The sequence below is a fragment of the Ammospiza caudacuta genome, chromosome 6 (assembly GCF_027887145.1).
Source record: "Ammospiza caudacuta isolate bAmmCau1 chromosome 6, bAmmCau1.pri, whole genome shotgun sequence".
NCBI classification, from domain to species: domain Eukaryota; kingdom Metazoa; phylum Chordata; class Aves; order Passeriformes; family Passerellidae; genus Ammospiza; species Ammospiza caudacuta.
In genome coordinates, this window is record NC_080598.1 from 49,594,776 (window position 1) to 49,612,372 (window position 17,597).

The 17,597-nt window shown below is 42.8% G+C and overlaps 1 protein-coding gene across 2 annotated transcripts in view; it reads right to left on the reverse strand.

The window, feature by feature from the left end:
- Positions 1-10,309: 10,309 nt before the first annotated feature.
- The window catches only part of CCDC88C (coiled-coil domain containing 88C), a 95,687-nt gene continuing 88,399 nt past the window's right edge, over positions 10,310-17,597 (reverse strand). The window contains exons 26-31 of one of the 2 annotated variants that reach the window (XM_058806766.1): positions 17,272-17,454; positions 16,849-16,917; positions 15,984-16,052; positions 14,898-15,199; positions 13,735-13,950; positions 10,310-12,535 (exon numbers count right to left, since the gene is read on the reverse strand). In XM_058806766.1, the coding sequence (XP_058662749.1) occupies positions 11,531-12,535; positions 13,735-13,950; positions 14,898-15,199; positions 15,984-16,052; positions 16,849-16,917; positions 17,272-17,454 (1,844 nt within the window). In that variant the 3' untranslated portion in view covers positions 10,310-11,530. The remainder of the gene's footprint in view (positions 12,536-13,734; positions 13,951-14,897; positions 15,200-15,983; positions 16,053-16,848; positions 16,918-17,271; positions 17,455-17,597) is intronic. The other variant, XM_058806767.1, reaches the window with a different exon arrangement.

Consider the following 17,597-nt stretch of genomic DNA (forward strand, 5'->3'; position numbering starts at 1 on the left):
CAAACACAGCAGAAGGTGATTACTGCACAAGGAAGTACCTCCTCTCGCTGTGAAAGAGCAAGGGCTGTGAGGGGGGGCAGTGCCTTCCTCTCTTGTCTATACAGCCAGACAGACCACAGAGGCATAAACAGACTGAAGAGCTTGCCCAAGGTCATCCAGGAAGGGTGTAGCAGATGAAAAAGCTGACCTCCTGCTAACTCACAGCCCTACTCCCACAGCAGTGAAAGCTGCTCTGTGGGATATGTTTAAATTGTCTCCCTCAAACTGAAACACACTACTTTTAAAAACACAGATAAATACAAATTACACCATTGAAGCTGGAAACAAAAGCTGTTACAAGCTCAGGCTCTAAACTGATGTGTAACTCACCTGATGCAGTGCTCCGCCATGCAGCTGTAGGGACACCACTGGCACTGCCTGGTCAGAGCAGCTCCCAGCCAGAGCTCCCTTCTGCTCACTGCAATGGCCAACAGTGCCCCGAGGACAGCCCAACACAGAGTCTGGAAACACAATCTTGTACAGGCAGCTCCAGGTCCATGTCCAACCTGGTGGAAAGCAGAGTGACATAAGCACAGAAAAAAAATAGAAAAAATGAACCAAAACAGGGAGAAGACACAAGAATATTTAGAAAACTTGGAAATACTCCAGGAGTACCCATGGCTAACATCAGAAACAGTATCAAAAATAACTCCCCATTCCAAACACAGGCAAAGGGCTCTTCAGGTACAGCAGGCTACCAGACAGCAGAGCCCTTCCTCTGTCAGGGCTTCTGGCAGATCAGAGACCTAAAATTACCTGCACTGTTAAGAAACGTCTCTGAGTTTCTGAGGAGGGAAGCAGCAAAAAAAAAAAAAAATAGGAAGTTCTTGGATATGGTCATGAAAGGCTGCAGCAAGCAGAGAACTGTCCTCTGCAGGCTCACCATGCTGCTTGGAGCATGTCAGAGGTCAGGCAGCACACCTGGCTGAACAGGCAAGGCACAGCCAGAGGCTGAACACCCTCTGCAATATTAAGAAATATGAATGGTTGGTGTCAAATTTATTAGGACTACTGAGAATACTCCCTCTTCCAATTACTTTTTGTTGTTGTTGTTTGTGGTTTAATTTTTTTTTGTACTCATTTAATCTATATTATTTATTTTTTAAATATATATGACATTTATTAAGAAAATCACCCAAACTGGGACCTTTCAGGAAATGAAATAAAGCATTTGTTTCAATACCTCTTAATCCAAAATTATGTGCCCTTGGATACTGCAACACTTTTACTGAGGAATTTATAAAAGATGGTATTAAGAAAATGAAATGCAGTAACTTCCTCAGAAGTATGTGCACTGTTCTACAGGGCATTATAGTGGGCTGCTTGCCTTCCTGAGAGGCTGTCTAGGGCAGAGCTCATGGGGTACCCAGTTCTCACTGGTGGCTGCAGGGAAAGAATTCCACCTTCTGCAGGGTCCAGGCTGCAGGCAGGGAACAAGCCCTGAGAATACCCACAGACAGTGCTTACCCTTTGGGTGCCAGGGAAAGCAGAGATACTGGCAGAGGTAACATTGTGGGCAGTGTCTCTTTCCTGGTTCCCACCTTGGCTGCAGTTGTCTTGTTATGCTGATGTGTGTACATGCTCACAGATGTGTTGCACCAATGCTGCATACAGATGGACAGAATTTCCAGAAGCACTGGATATTGCCAAGCCTGGACCTTGCTCATCAGACACAATACAGGTCTATCAGAGCAGGCTAAAAGGCAGCACCTGACCCATGCAGCTGCTAAATTACACCTTGCAAGTGGAACAGAAACAATGACTTCCACAAACCTCCCTCTCAGAAAATAAATAAACTCCAGAAAAATCCTGGGTTTATTTCTTTTTCATCCAGACATTCTATTTTCTTTGTCTCAGCATGCAGATGCTGTAAAGCAGGTAACTAAAATAATGGGATTTAGGGACCTGGGCTGTCTGCCCTCATCACTTCCAAGGAGGCAGAGCCATGTGTTGCCTCCTCCATCACACACAGCCACAGCCTGCTGGCAATATTTAAAACTCTCAAAATGAAAAGAAATTACATTTTTTGTAGCCTTTTATGTCCATGAATTATACAGTAGTTATTAAGGCTTCCAAACAGCTATTACTCGCTGCAAGTAGCAATTCCAGCTTTTTGCTCACTTTGGTCAAATCATTTTAATGTGTGTGATGATTAAGTAACACTTGGATTGAATTGCTCCTGGCTTGTGTATGTCAAAACCAGAAGCAGCAAGATTCAAAAAGAATGGAGCTAAACTGGTACAAATGTCATGGAAATGCAGCAGGAAGGAGGTAATCTAGACATTTCCTTACCCATTGAGGAAAGCTAGACTAGCTCCTCTAGAGCTTCAGATTCTCTTAAATTGCCATGAAGGAAGATTCTGCCTCACCTCTTGCAATGTCTCCATTCCATGGCCAGGGCTGTTCTTAAGAAGCTTGCACTGATATAAAAATCTTTACCTTCCATGTTTCCAATTATAATTTATCCTTTTATTACCCTTCTATGAATGTACATGCAAAACAGACTATTGCTACCTTTCTCAGTATCAATAATTTAAATGTCTGAGGATTAATCATGCTGTCCCTCTTAGCAGATTAAGCAACCCAAAAACTTTTCCAGTGTTTTTTTGTAGATCATGTTTTCCAGGCCTCTGCTCACCCACCCTGGTCTCATTTCCAGTCATCAGCATCCCTCCTTAAGCACATTCTAGCAGAGGCCCTTTCTGGCAGTGTCAGCATTGATTCCAAGTACCTGATCTATGCCTTGCCTATGAGGGTCAACTTTCTGATGAAATTTGATTTAAATCCTTTCAAGCACCCATTCTGGTTAGGAAAAGAGGAAAACAAGTAACTTCTCTCTTTTGCAGTGACAAGCCACAGAGCCATTCTCATTTTCTACAGCTGAGTAACAAGAACTAGCTAATGCTCTTCCTGGTGCCACCCTAGGAACACTGCTGGGCCAGCTTTTACATTGCCTGTCAGGGTGGCTGTGCAGCAGAATGCTTCACTTGTTTCTGAGGTTTCACTGCAGCCAGGCATTTTGCTTTATCCAGCTGTTCTTCTCCTACTTTCCTTTGCTCCTGCTCCTGTTCCCATCTGCATTGCACCACGTGTTATTTTTAACCTTTCCCAAAAGTTAGAAGGGTAACAGGTTGTTCACAGGAACATGTGACCAGCAGGAAATTCTCTCTGTCCTCTCTATGCTGGTGTTTTCCAAGCTCCTTCAAAATTTAAATTCAAAGCACTCAAAATACCCTACTTTTGCCCACCTCAGTAGAGGCAGGAGCCTGGAAGGGCAGCAAGGACTCAATAAGCTAGATAGGGGCAGCAAGCCATCCCCACAGGGTTGGGGTTTTTTGCCAGGTAACATATGCCTCTCTACTTGTTTCATTGACACTGAAAATGCAGTTCAACAATCTTTTGCACCTAGACTGCAAATATCCAACATAGAAACTTCATTTTGCACACTAGAAATGGGCTTCATAGGGGTGAACTTGGCAACCAATACAAAGTACGGTGGCTACATGTGGATTGCCAGTCATCTGCAGAGGATTAAGGACCTGTAGAGGATCAGCTGGCCTGTCCTAGAGTGCTCTGTGGTGCAGCTGCAAGCACCCAATTCTTCCCTTTGCCTGTGAAGGCAGAAAGGCCTCACTCTTACAGAGCAGTGAAGAGTGAGGTGGTGTGAGCATCACACAGCTGTCCAGGAGCTCTGCCTGTTTCTGTTGACAACACTCAACAGCACAGACACAGACACAAAGGAAGTGGAGAATGCAGCAATTTCTATGCCAAGACTATCAGAATGAACAAAAAAGGTTTTTCAAAATCTCGGCATGAAGGGCAGTGAAATTACTGGTAGCCATTACAGCTACTCCAGAATCCAGGCTGAAATACCTTTGCTCTTGTTATCTACAGAACAGACTGAATGAATTCTTCCCCAGTTATGGTGCCCCTAGAGACACAGGCTTTGGTTACAAGAACCCATGGATGATTTTGGATGTGTTGGTACTCTATATATAATGTATGCATGAACGTCCATTCAATCACAGGTGGTCACAGGTAAGTGGAGCTCACCAAGAGGGACTGCCGTGTGGACTTGATCTCCTGCGCTCTCTTCCCCCTATTAACATGGATTTGGGAATTTTAGCTTGAGAAGAACTGCAGTCATAAGGTAGTCCATACACCAGTGCCCCAATGCAGTGAGGAAGACGAGGCCTAAATGCCCTTCAACCAGTACTTCAAAGACAAAATAGTCCCCAGTCTTCTATCAAAGTATGAATGTTCATAGTTCCTCAGCTAATGGTGTTTGCCATAAAACACTGCTACAGACATCGTGCTAAAAACAATAGACAGGGGTCACTGAGTTCACTTTTTGCTTTCCTCCTCACATTCAGTTTTGGATTCCCTTCTAAGCATATTGTCCTTTTCCAGATAAACCCCGTGAAACAGATATAACCTGGGAGTTTAACATGTGAAGGGAACATTTCTTCTGATTTTACTTATAAAAATTCATGTGGATGAAATTTGATACAATAAAGTCTTGTTGGTATCTGTTTTCATTGATTTGCTCCATTGCATAAGGAGAGAACAAGCATGTGTTCATATAGGGCAGGGTGGGAATTCAGGAGCTGCCAAATGGGACTCTGTTACCATTGATATGGCTGGTTAAATAAACAAGGAAAAGGATCCGTGTTCATGGGAGCTAAATGTAGGTAATAGAACTGGGCTTCAGGAATTCCAAGTTTTTTTCAATTAAAGAAGCCAAAATAAGCAAGGAAGGAAATTCTAAAACAATGAAAATTATGTGGAAACTTGTACTGTTAAAAATACTGAAGACTAAATAGAAACAATATTGCCTCAATATGCAAACAGTGACACGGATCTTCTTAAATGTATCATTCTAGGAGTGTTTTAAGTGTTAGCTAGTTCCCAGGGAGAATAAAGATAATACTCTGGGGTGAAGAACAGAAAGATGTCTGGTGCTGGCAAGGAGAAGTCACAAAGGAAGGAAATTTGCTGGAAGTGAAATGGGCTTGGCCAGACTGTAGCTGGTTGCACTATCTGAGCTGTAGGACAGGATCTGGCAAGAAGGCTCCTTCAAACACTTCATGCAAAGAATTTTCTACCAACCCACCATGTAGTTGTTGTTGGAAGAATTAGTTTTAAGAGCACACTGAAACACTAAAAATATACTGTTCCCCATCAAACATACATAACCCCACCTCCTTTAAGCCTCAGCTATGCAGGAGCAAGATGCCACTGTGTGGAAACACAAGACAAAATAGCAAGAGCAGAGGGATCCTCCTGCCAGCAAAGGTACCAAAGCTGAGTTCTAGAGTGCACAATGGTTCCCTCACTGGATGCTGCTTTAAACCTTTTGTGCTCTAACTGATCTGAAGCTACTCTGCATGGAGAAGGAACAACTGTCTCAGAAAGCTGGGAGGCATGATGGAAACAGAGTACATAAACTGCACAGTCCTGCTTACATGATGCTGTTAATACAGCTTCCTAAACATTTTACCCTTACATCATTTACTGAAGGACCAAAAATGCTGTGAGCAAGCTCAAGAGACTGAGATAATCCAAGGTCACCAACTTCAGCTTAATTTTAGTTAAATCCCAACTAAACTGACACAAGGTCTACCCCATACAGGTTTGTGCCTGTTTTCTCCATCGGCCTTTTCACATAATCACAGAATATCCTGGATTGGAAGAGACTCATGAGGAATTGAGTCCAATTCCCTGCTCCTTGCAGGACTATCTAACACTCAGTCACATGAGTAAGAGCATCATCCAGATGCTCCTTGAACCCTGACAGGCTTTTACACTCCAATGAGCCAGCAGTCCTTGTTCAGAGGATTGCAGGTGTAAAAAAGGTCCCAAGATTTTTCCGTCCCATAAATTTCCCCGATTTCCATGATTTCTTCTACTTTCACTTATAAATGGCCATAAGGGTCCTACAGCAGCATTCAAACTGATTGGAAGTTTTCCATTCTGTAGAAGGCTGAGATACTGCAGCTGAACACCCCCAGCACTGTAAAACACACTTATCTGTGGATTAGGCATTTTGTGGGCTCACAGTGCACACAAATGCAAGTCCAAGTTTTGCATAACTAGAGAAAAAAAATTGTCTTGCAAAGGTGCAAGGAAGAAATGTTTTGTGGGTTTAACAAGAATGGGATTATTTTAGTTAGAGATAAGGGAACATAGGCTTCCAAATCATAAAACGTCCAAAATACCCCACCAAATGGTAAAACAATCACAGTAGTGGCCCTGTGAAACACTCACCTCAGTTCTTCAGACACATTTTTCCACTTCTTGCAGAAAACTCCCTCTTCTCTCCAATGCAAGTCTCTAGAGATACCTCAGCAGTCCACTGGCAAGTTGTGCTTCTCCATCTGGAATATCCTTCTCAAATCTCAAAGGAATATCTCCTGCTCTTCCTTAGCAGTGTGTTCCCAAACAAAAACTGTGCTTTTCTTGCCATTAGTGCATCTTGCACTTCCAGACCACTCAACAACTGCAAAAAGTGAGGTGATGTCTGACTTGCAAATTTCAGGGTTTTTTACATGGAGAGGGTGCTTTCTGTTCCAAGTGTGGAATTCAAAGGCAGCCAGCACATGATGCTGGAGAGGAAGCAGGAGGATTTTATACTTTTATCTGATGATGTTTTCTTAAAGCAGAGGCTGTTAAGCTCTCTCATATGATAACTCAAAATCATTATAACACTAAGATATTCTATTAAACTATATCATTTCATTAGAGCCTGGTACAATGACTCTCACCAACAGCCTCATTTTCCCTTTCCTAAGCACTCTGTCCTTTAGCAGAGTTTCAGATCACCCATAGGGTGTCACTCACTGCAGAGGGAGCTGGGCTGCTTTTGGTTTCCCTCATGTAATTCAGCTTCTCACAGGCTGGTGTCAATGCTCAGATCTGCTGCTCTTTTTTGTTCTGGTATGCAACACACACATCACACACTTTGGCATGGTCTCACCATCAGAGCCACATAATCTTCAGTTATGATAATCTTTGGATAAAAATGTTCAAGTATTTTAACAAGAACTGATTAGAACATCTGGGAATGATGAGCTGACAGTTTCCATGGCATTCTGTGTTATGTTTTGGACATTTGGACATTATGTTTTACATTCCTAGTTTCTGCAGAATAGCCACAACTTCATCATCCTTTTCCCAGGAGAAAAGCAGTTTTGCTTCCCTAGCATGACACCCTAACCCCCCACAAGAGTCACCAAATAAAGTGTCTCTTCCATGTTTGAGCTGAGAGAAGCACAAGTACTCTTCCACTGGGGCCCCTTACTCATCTGTGCTCTCTTTAATGGGATTCTTCACAATCCTTCAAATCTGAACTAACCTCAGCTTTCTGCCACACTTCACCAAATCACATTTCTGTCTTTAGGGCACAGGTTAGCCTTTTAAGGACTTTCCTATTTGAGAAGCTATTGAACAGCAGCCCTTTATTTTCTACTGTTCTCTTCATACTTTTGAAAAATTCCTTGTAACCGGAAAAACACTGTTTAGTTTTGCAAGACTTGCCATAGCTTCTCCCAGTAACTTTAAACTCCTGTCAGTACTCTATTAAATTGTAATTTTTTCACCCTTTTCCACCTGATGCCATTCTCTCCTAGTTCATATGGCAGCCTCTAGCACCAACCTTCAAGAAAGACCTTCACAGCCCAGCCTAATTCTCCAGTCTAGCAGCTCTTCAAAACAGTAACTTCATTTGTTATTTCCAGTAACTGAATTATCTCACTCTGCACTGTTACATCAGGTTAATTCTGCCTGCTACTGGTGATTTTTAAAAATATCCACAAATTTTCCACCTTGTCTTGAACATTTCCAGTGCTGTTGGGATCTGATATTCCATGATAGTGATGGGCAGGGAAGCAAATTTTAGGACAAATTTTTTATGTGAAATCTACAACTGACTCCACACTCCACTTCCCTCTTCATATAAAAATGCAAAACCATAATCAAATGCTCTCTGGACTGCTGGGTTCATGTTCAACCAGAAAAAGAAGTGAAATTGTGTTGTTCTTTGTACATCCATTTAATATCCAGGCTGTAATCCTTTCACATGAACTAACAATTTATGTGTAAATGTCTTTCATGGTCTGTCTTAAAAGTCATTTACCTATAGCTGAGCTAGTATGTCCCCAAATGTCTAGACAATCAGAAATAATTTCTGACCACATGCTGATGCACGGTTTTCCTAAGCTAAGCACTAGTTATTTTTACAATATCCTTAACACTTATAGAACGATAAAAAGTGAATTCTATTTTTTCAAATTCTTCTTCTGGTGGTTTTAACTTCTGAACTCAATTAACTGAAATCAGAAAAGGTCTGCTCACTTCACAATCAGGTCCCAAGTCCAAGAACAGTGGAAGAATATCTAACGGGAAAAATGTTTCGTGACACACTACCATTATAAATGACCTCAGATTTCTGGCAAAGGATATTCTGTCACTGCAGAGCACGCAGCCCCGGCACCTATTCCCACAGCAGCCATTTATTTCACTTCAAACACAAACCATCATTTGTTTCCTTGAGTCAGCTTCACTGACCTCAGAGTCTGGGCCCACTGCGGGGAGCGGGCGCTGCCACAGCCGCGGCCCTTCGGCTTTCTTGGGACACTGCTGACAGCTCAGCGCCCTTCTCGGGACGGATCCCCCTCAAAAACCCCTCCTACAACAAAAACTCCATCTCGAGAATTAACGAGCCACTGAACGGCTCGAAGCGTTGAATCCAGAACCACTCCAGCAGCACTTAGCACACAATTAGGAACCTTCGGAGAGCACACCCTTCCCTCCTGTCAGGAAGTATCAGCAAAGGCAGCGTGCCGAGGCCCGTGGCGCCTGCAGATCCTTTCCCCGGTGTCCAAAAGCGGCGGCGGCAGCTGTGGCCGCCTCAGCCAGCTGGCCGTGCCCCTCCCGCAGCCGGGCCGGGCCGCAGCAGCTGCAGATCGAAACCGCTGCCATTCCATCTGCACTTCTTGGGAGGCATCGAGCGCGGGTCGGGCAGCTCCGCGCCATCCTTTACACACAGAACACCTCTCCCCACAGTTCCGCCACCTCACGGCACCTCCACCTGCACAACTTCGGAGGATTTGCCGATCCGTGTCTCTCTGAACACAATCGCTTTCTCCCCCTCAGGCACCAAAGCGCGTTTTGTGCCACTCTGGGCTGGCCTGAGGAGGCCGGAGCGCAGCAGCCCAGGGCTGAGGGCAGGCCCGGGAACAGCTGAGCATCGATGAACCGAGCAGATGGCAAAATGACCGCACCTGCCACGGCAGGGCAGGCACCGCTACCAAAACCAACCGTAACATCCCCAGAGAGGCCCGAGGGCCACAGACAGCACCGTGTGCTTCAACAACTGTTCCATGGGATAACCTCTGTATTTAGAATCATCCCACAGCTGAATGGTACTGCAAAGGTATTCAGTACTTTTTAATTCAAGCTCATTAGAACCGAGAAATAATTGTAAATAACTCAGAAACTGCCAACTAAGGTGTGCCACTGGGCAGGTATTTATAGCAAAAGCAGATCTACAGTAACTAACAAGGCACAGACCACTTCCTCAGCAGCCCAGCCTGCAGGTGTCCTCCAAAAAGGAGCTGAAACAAGGGAGAAACACCAGTCTCAAACCTTTAGTGGTCTGGCCAAGAATCCATTTTGAGATAAAATTTATAGAAGAAGAATTTCAGTTTACTAAAACATTCACTATGTTCTAAAATTGCCATATAGCACCTATTAATTTTAAATTTGTTGCAAAACTATAGTTTGCAATTAAAATAGTAGAGAAGGCAGAAAGGGTTTTTTGCCATTCTCTCCATGTTGAAAGATTAATAATTCTCATTTTTATATGGCATCCCAAGAGTTAAGTACAAAACAGACTATATAAGATGCAAGCTTGGTCAAAATTGTCAGCATGTTTGCCCTTGTCCAAAGTGGTCTGAGAAGCATAAAAATCAAACAGTCCAATTCTAGAGTGAATTGTAACTCACTTATTATTGTATGTTCAACCCTCCTGTAGTCTTCACTAAGAAGGTGACAATCAAACAAAAAGACTCCTGGTACACCTTCTATGTTATAAAAACAAACCTAACTTCACCACATAGACATGAAAATCAATACTAAGGCTTGTGAAGAGCTGTTGCAGACAGACCTCCAGCACAGTCACTCACATTTTTGGGGTTTTTGTTTTTCCAAGGACAAAAAGTAGAACACCAATCTGTTTATTTTAGTCTTTATTATAAACAATTCTGTAGTTTTCAGAATGGGATTGCTACATATTAGATAACAAAAACATCAAATGAATCAGTTTTATCTTTTACTAAATTAAATCAGAACCAGCAAAAGAAGTATTTTTTAAGGATTTAGTCTATTGCAAGAAGAACAGCTTTACAAACATGGAATTAAAGATACACATTTGATCATATATACATAAGCAGCTGATGACGCTCTGGACAGAAACATACAAAGAACTTCTTTGCACATAAATAGATTTTTTAAAGTATATTTCTTTCACATGTGTACAAAATTATTTTGCTTCTATACTGAGAAAAGTTCTTGGAGACAAACAAGGACTTCTAAGAGACAAAAGCCCACACAGGATGTGTGTGGGCTGTCATGCACAAAAGAATGTAATAATACAATTTACACAGCATTCTTATACAGTACTCGAGCTCCTTATATACATACTTACAAGACACTTTTGTACATGAGATGCCACCTTTGCAATTCGCATGGCACCTCCCCTGAAAGGCTGCATTAGTTCCAGTGTTTGTATAAAAGATAAAACAAGTTTCAAAAGGCAGCACCACTCTGCAGAGTCAAGGATCCACTGAGCTGCAGCTATAGTGAAGGCAGTGGGGTAATTCTGCTGGCTTCTGTGTTTACACAGCCCAAGTGGGAAAGGTTGAGATATGACCCTTGAAGTCTATACAATACCTTCTACAAGATGTGTCTGTGGCTAGAAAAACAGATTTTACCAGATCCATGGCTAAAGCCACACACTTTTGCTCTTCATCTCTTCTATGCTACTTAAGTAGATTCTGTCTTTGGGGGAGGAGTCTGGCTTTCACATGACCTTTTCAGTATGGTTATTTACCAATGGTGGGGCTGAGTTTAGCACACACAGGACCTGTGAAAATTTCTTTAATGCATGCAGAAAGAGTGCATAGTGCAGCAATGACAGGAGACCCTGCTAAGCTTCTGCTGGACTGGGGAATGCTCAGAACCTGTAAGAATCAGGTGCCAAGTTTGCTGTGAGATTAGGTCAGGCTTCCACTTTGTTTTAGGCACAACAGTGTCTGGAGGACTGCGGTTTTGCTCCTTGATTCTCTTTATCACACTTTGTCCAACTAGGAAAGAGTACCCAGAGAAAACTCAGAGCAACCTACAGGTGATGCCTTTTAAGACCTGACTGTCTAGATAAATGATACCTGGACATCAGCCATACCAAACACACATGTTACAGTTACACTGTGGCTTACACACAGCCATACTCATACCAAACCGTCTGCTGATCCCCCTGGGGGTCAGGAGACCCAGGAGTGCTGTTTCCTCTCACAGGCTCCTCCACAGCCCCAGAGCTGCTTTCCAACAGCTTACCCTGGCACTTGGTAAGGAGGGCATCACCCTGGCCTTGTCCTGGGGAAGTATTTGCCTCAGTGCTGCTGCAAACAGCTCTGGCAGGGGCCACTGTGGCCGCCTCCTCAGTACGAGGTGCTGACTTGGGTTTGACTTTGGAGGGAGTATGGGATGCAGATGAGTAGTGTTGCCCGGCGTTCACACGCTCTTGCTGCTGGACATTCAGACTGCTGCTGGATGCAGTGGGTGAGGCAGAGAACTGATGGAAGGAGAGTGGCCTCTCATCTTTAGGTGGGAGCAGGGAAAGGCGCCTCGCTTCGAGCTGCCGACAGCGGGAATCGGCACCTTGCACGGAACCCGCCGCCTTTGCGGACTGCGGCCTCTCCCTCAAGGGTGCCTGGGAGCTCGTTGGCACAGACGCCCTGGTGCTCTGGCAGACAGTGTCCTTGCCCCCATGCAGCTCTGCTCCTGACTTCTGAGGGCTCTCCTGCCTGTAGGCCTCTGGGCCAGCAGCCCTGAGGAGGTCTGCAGAGGCCAAGCTGAATGCCCTGTTCAGCGATGTGCTCCTCCTGCCCGCGGTCCCGGGCTGCTGAGGCTGTGCCATCTGCCGCACCCCGCTGGCACACTGCTGATGTGCCGGGTGAGGGAGCTTAAGGGACCCTTGGGGGTTTGCCAGAGCATCAGGTTCAACTTGTCTCAGGTTTGGCTTCATGTAATTGTCAGGCTTAGCCATTCTTCCTTCTTCACCAGCCACAGCCATCTTCACAGTTGGAGCAACAAGACTAGTGGGCATCTTAGCAGCCTCCTTTCTGGATGGCTGAAGCAGCAAGTTTCCAGCAGCTGAAGGCTCATTTGCTTTCCTAAAATAATCACCGAGCAAGTCATCTCTGTTTGTGGAGGTGTCCTGGTGTGAGAAAATATGCATGTCACATTAAAGACAACACATTTTGTTTAAAGAATCATGCAGAACACTGTATTCACAAAATCTTCCTTCCCACTTAACCTAAACCCAATAATAGATTTTACATAGTGGAAACAGAAGAATGTTTAAAATGGGTATAAATCCAACCCAAGGAACAATGTGCTTATTGTAATTAGATTGTGACAACCTTGCTTGCCAGGTTAATTGTCATAATTTTAAAATAATTTTGGTTGCAACCTGGACAGCAGCTCTTTTGCTTCCTTTCACATCAGCCACTGTCACTTTAACATCAATATCATATTGATAACATCAGACATTAGAATCAGCAGATATCAATTATATCTGTCATATTCCAGAATATAGTTTATCTGGATAACTCTACTGTAACTTCAGGAATGTAACAGAAGTCAACACCTTGGGGAGATCTGCTAGCATTACAAAAAAATTTCATTCCTTCTTCATCGATTCCCCTCCCCTCTCCCATTCAATATGCGATGTATATTAAGAGCTGCATGTACAATACAATGAAATGTACAAAAATCATTACAAAAATTGTTTGCCTACAATGAACTTACAAATTTCATGTCAGACAATTAACCTGGCAGTAAAAGAAAATATACAGTGAGTATTTCATGGGGATGGTCCATGCAATCAAAAAATGGTGATGTTTGAACAGCTGCCATTGTACTATTAGTAGAAGACATGCTTAGAACAGTTAAGGGACATGCTGTCATTACAAACAACAATGATAAACAAGCTCATGACATTTACTTCTTTACTCTTCTCTAGGGAGCATGTTTAAAGCTTAATACACTTATTTCACTAGTGTTCCAAATATTTCTTCCAGTCAAAAAACTCATTTTCCATAAGCAAACATCATCAATGGCAATAGTGCAGTGTGAAAATTTCTAAGCTCAACTAAGTGTTAAAGTGTTAAGGTTATTTTTAACTTTATTTAAACAGCTGTTATGGACATTAGCATTACAGAATGACAAGTCCTCCAAAAGCACGCATGTGTACGAACAAACGCTGCAAATGCTTCATGAGCAATTAATGCAAGTGATCTGGCAGCCTTTAAAGTAACAACTAGGAGTTACAGTATGCTTCTATAGGTATTAATATGCTAGCAAAAGCTGTGGTAAGTCAGGAGCTGTTGCCTTCATAATAAGAACAATGGATACCCTGGGGATATAGAATGAAGCAGATCTCCTATTTCCCCTGCCTGTTCTGTGCCTCATGCTGCTGGGATATGAAACACTGAGGACCGACTCGAGAGACTGCGAATGTTCCTGATGAATGGAAGGACATAGGGAGTAGCAAGAGGGATACAGGGCATCAGCTTCTAACAGAAACTGGTGTAATGAAATCATTTCACTCTCATTTAAACTGCACCGATGCTGAAAAGGAACAGGATGACAGAAAGAATGAAAATGGACATGGTCAGGTAGCTACAGACACACAAAAGTAATAATTTTAAACATCTCGAAAAGCTAAGAATTGTACTTAGGGTAATGAGGGAATAGGAGGTATATTTCAACATTTCTGCAAAAATTCAAGGACCAGAATTTACTGATGCAACAAAATGGCACAGCTCTGCTGATTTCAATACTTTTACCAAGGCATTTATAAAACAGAAATCTCCATTCACTTAGACTATCAATTAACTGTTTTTAAGATACTAACCTGTTCAATAGTGCACTGCCTCACTATTGTACAGCATGTCTGAGCAATGAAAGACAAATGCCATCTTGAAAACAAACATTTAGTTCTTGAAAAAGGCACTTCAATGAGTGACATATTCTTGCTGTCACTGAACCAACAGGGCAGTGTCAGTCAACACACAAACATGGTGAAAGTATCAAAAACTTCCTTTTGCGAGAAGAGCCTGTCTCAAACACACTGATATTTTCAGATTATGAGATGGTTTTAACAACTGCATATTTTGCACTTTAATTGAAAATTATTCTAGGTTTCATTCCTAATTTTAGATTTAGCAGCTGAAAATTACACAGAAAACATACCAGTTTATAAATAAAGATACCTGGAGGTGAGAACTGATGATACGAAACCATGACCACAATTATTTGCTACAAAAGTACTTGCAGTGAATTATCTAATTTGCCATAGCTGATAAACAAAAATAAATTAACAGAGTGCTATATGAAAGCTAATTTTACCTTAGTTATTGAAACGGTCTCATTTGTTTTGCAAGATTCAATAGTACTTATGTATATGAACAAGGATCATCTTGTCTCTCTCTGTTTCCCTATGCCCTCATCCTCCTAAATCAGTTTTGAACAGTTTTTTGACATCTGAAATGGGCTATCTAGCTCTATTTACTTACACTTGGTAGAGACAGCCTGTTGCTCTCTTCCAAGAACTCTTCCAAAGTTACCATCTCACTGCCAGGAGAGGCAGATCGCTGCCTGCCTGTGTGACACTGGGATGGATTGCTCCTCTGAGGTATATCACAGGACATCAAACCATTCCTGTGGGAGGAGGACTCATGCCTGCTGCCAGGGCTAAAAAAAGCAGCAGCAGAGTGAAGGGAATACGTATCTCGGAGCAAGACTGGTGCCTCTCTGCTTGGCACCATATCTTCACTGCTGAGGCTCTCAGTTCTACCATGGATATGGTCAAAGGAACCTGAGGAGAAGCATAAATACCATTAATGACATTGCTCTGACATAATTTCAGTAGATTTCACACTCAGGTGGGAACTCATCATCCAGGGCTGTTTCCACACAGACTGGGTAGCATTTTTTACCTTCATTTTTTTTCTCCTACAGAGCTCGAAGCAATCAGAGCTTTGAAAAATCAGGACTACTAAGTATCTTACAGCAACTTAAACAAACACAATTACTTCACCAGAGAGTAAAAATAGCACTGGAGGCTAATAAAAGCCTTATATTAGTAAGATAATGTTGGGATGCCTCTTTACAAGCTGTGTGTCATTGAACCATCTCTCAGTCCTGGCTGTGTGATCTGAGAGTTACAACCTGACAGTGGAAAAGCAGAAAGCGGGTTTTTCCAAAGTATCAGGTCTCTTGGCGTCCTTCAAGGATGCACAATTTGCAAAAGCAAATCTTGAGAGCACACTGATTCCCTGCACAAGCTGTGTGCAGAGTAAGAACCACAGAGATCTCTTGTTAGAGTCTAAGAGTGACCTGATATTTCCCACAATACGATGCCAGTCAGACTGAAGCAAAACTCGACTGTCTGCCTTAAAAGCCACCCCTTGCCAGAATCAATCGTAGAAAAACACTTCTTGCCAGCAGTTTTGATTCCCAAGACAGCCATGTCCAGATTGCATAATCATTACCATTTCAAAACAAGTCTTCAAAATTAATTGGAAGGAAAATGGCATTTTACACACAGTTTCATGGAATTTCACTTCCTGTTTGTCACAACTCAGCTGTAAAAGCTTTACCTTTCAAATTGAGAGGTGAACTACTGCTGGAAGCGTTCCTACTGCTCTCTAAACTGTTTGGCCTGGACACTGAAAAACACAAATCAAGCATTGAACAAACAGATCTTAAGTTCCTCTGATTCTCTAAAAGACTTGGCTACAGTCTCCCTCCTGAAAATAGGACCTGTGCAACTAAGTCACTTTGAAAACTTTAACAGCATAATAAACACAGGATGCCAAGATCAGGACAGAGTAGAAAACACCTTCATTTTTCAAGTTGCTTAGGATCCATCTTGTTTATCTCATTTTTTGCACAAAGAAACACATTCTAGGTTTTTACAGTAACTATAAAGTAATGCAGATACTTAAAAAGTTCAAGAATAAGTTGCTGTCTCTTTTTCAGTTTTCTTTGGAAGGAGCTGGTGGCCAGCTTGCAAATTCAGTTTTCCGCAAATTCAGTTTTCCGCAAATTCAGTTTTCTCTAAGCAGGCAGTGCTGCTGCTTCAACAGCATTCCCCCTGTGGATCCCCAAGCCCCACAACAAATTTCTCTTACTGCTGATTCACTCCCTTAAGTAAGGAATTAAACATTCTCCAGAAAAATCAACAACTAACCTGTAGGACATGCATTAAAAGGTCTGTTGGTAGTGGAAGGCAACTTGCCTCAATGCCAGCATTGCTTTGAAAATTCATTTTGGCAAAATATCCATTAAAAGCTTCAACAGAAAACCAGAAGCAGTTAGAATCCCATTCCCAAAATGGTGCTGAATTACTACATCTCCTTCTGTAATATAAATGCAACTAAACCACTCCAGGACAGCTCATGTGGATGCAATGAAACAAGTCTTAATGCAGATGTTTTGAGCACTCACATGTTACAAGCTTACCGTGCCGTCTGGTGCTTGGAAACTCCACCTCTGGGGACTGCTCACACAGGTTATCTTCTGAATTATAGCCTGGAAAAGAACATAAAACTTATGAGGCCAACTGAACACAGAAAAGTTAATCCTTCAGGTCTGTCTCCAACACATTCTAGCTGTGTAGAAGACTGAGGTGATCAAGAGGGTTTTATAGGCCCATCTTCTAAGCAGGGAACCACTGAAGAACTGACTCTCAAATATGCTCTGCCAAGTTGATGACACTACAAGAGCGAGTAAACCCCACACCTCATCAATTAAACCATTCAGCAGATAAAGCAGGAGTGAAAATATCAGTGCTCTGAAAATATCAGAATTGAATGCCGCTAGCTTGCAGGAACTGTGAAGCAGCCTGCCTGGCACTAGCAGCTGCTGTACCAAATGCACACACACCTTTTGGCCTGCTCTGGAGCCGGGAGATGGGGGTGGAAGTGTGCACGTGAATGGCTGAGCTTGAGTAAGTCCTGGGACCCATTTCCACACAGCTGGCTTTTGCTGCACAGTCTGCTGAGATTTCAGCATTATCATTGCTGCCTCCGTGATGGGAATTCCTTTTTTGCTTTAGGTCCATTAGCACTGGTGGGGAGAGAAGTAAATGAATAAGACTCAATGAAAAATAGCATTAGGGGATTTGTATTTATCTGCCCATACAAACATGACAAACAGGCACAAAGAAACTGCACAAAAGAGGCGCTAATTTGGCAAGCTTTTCCATAAAC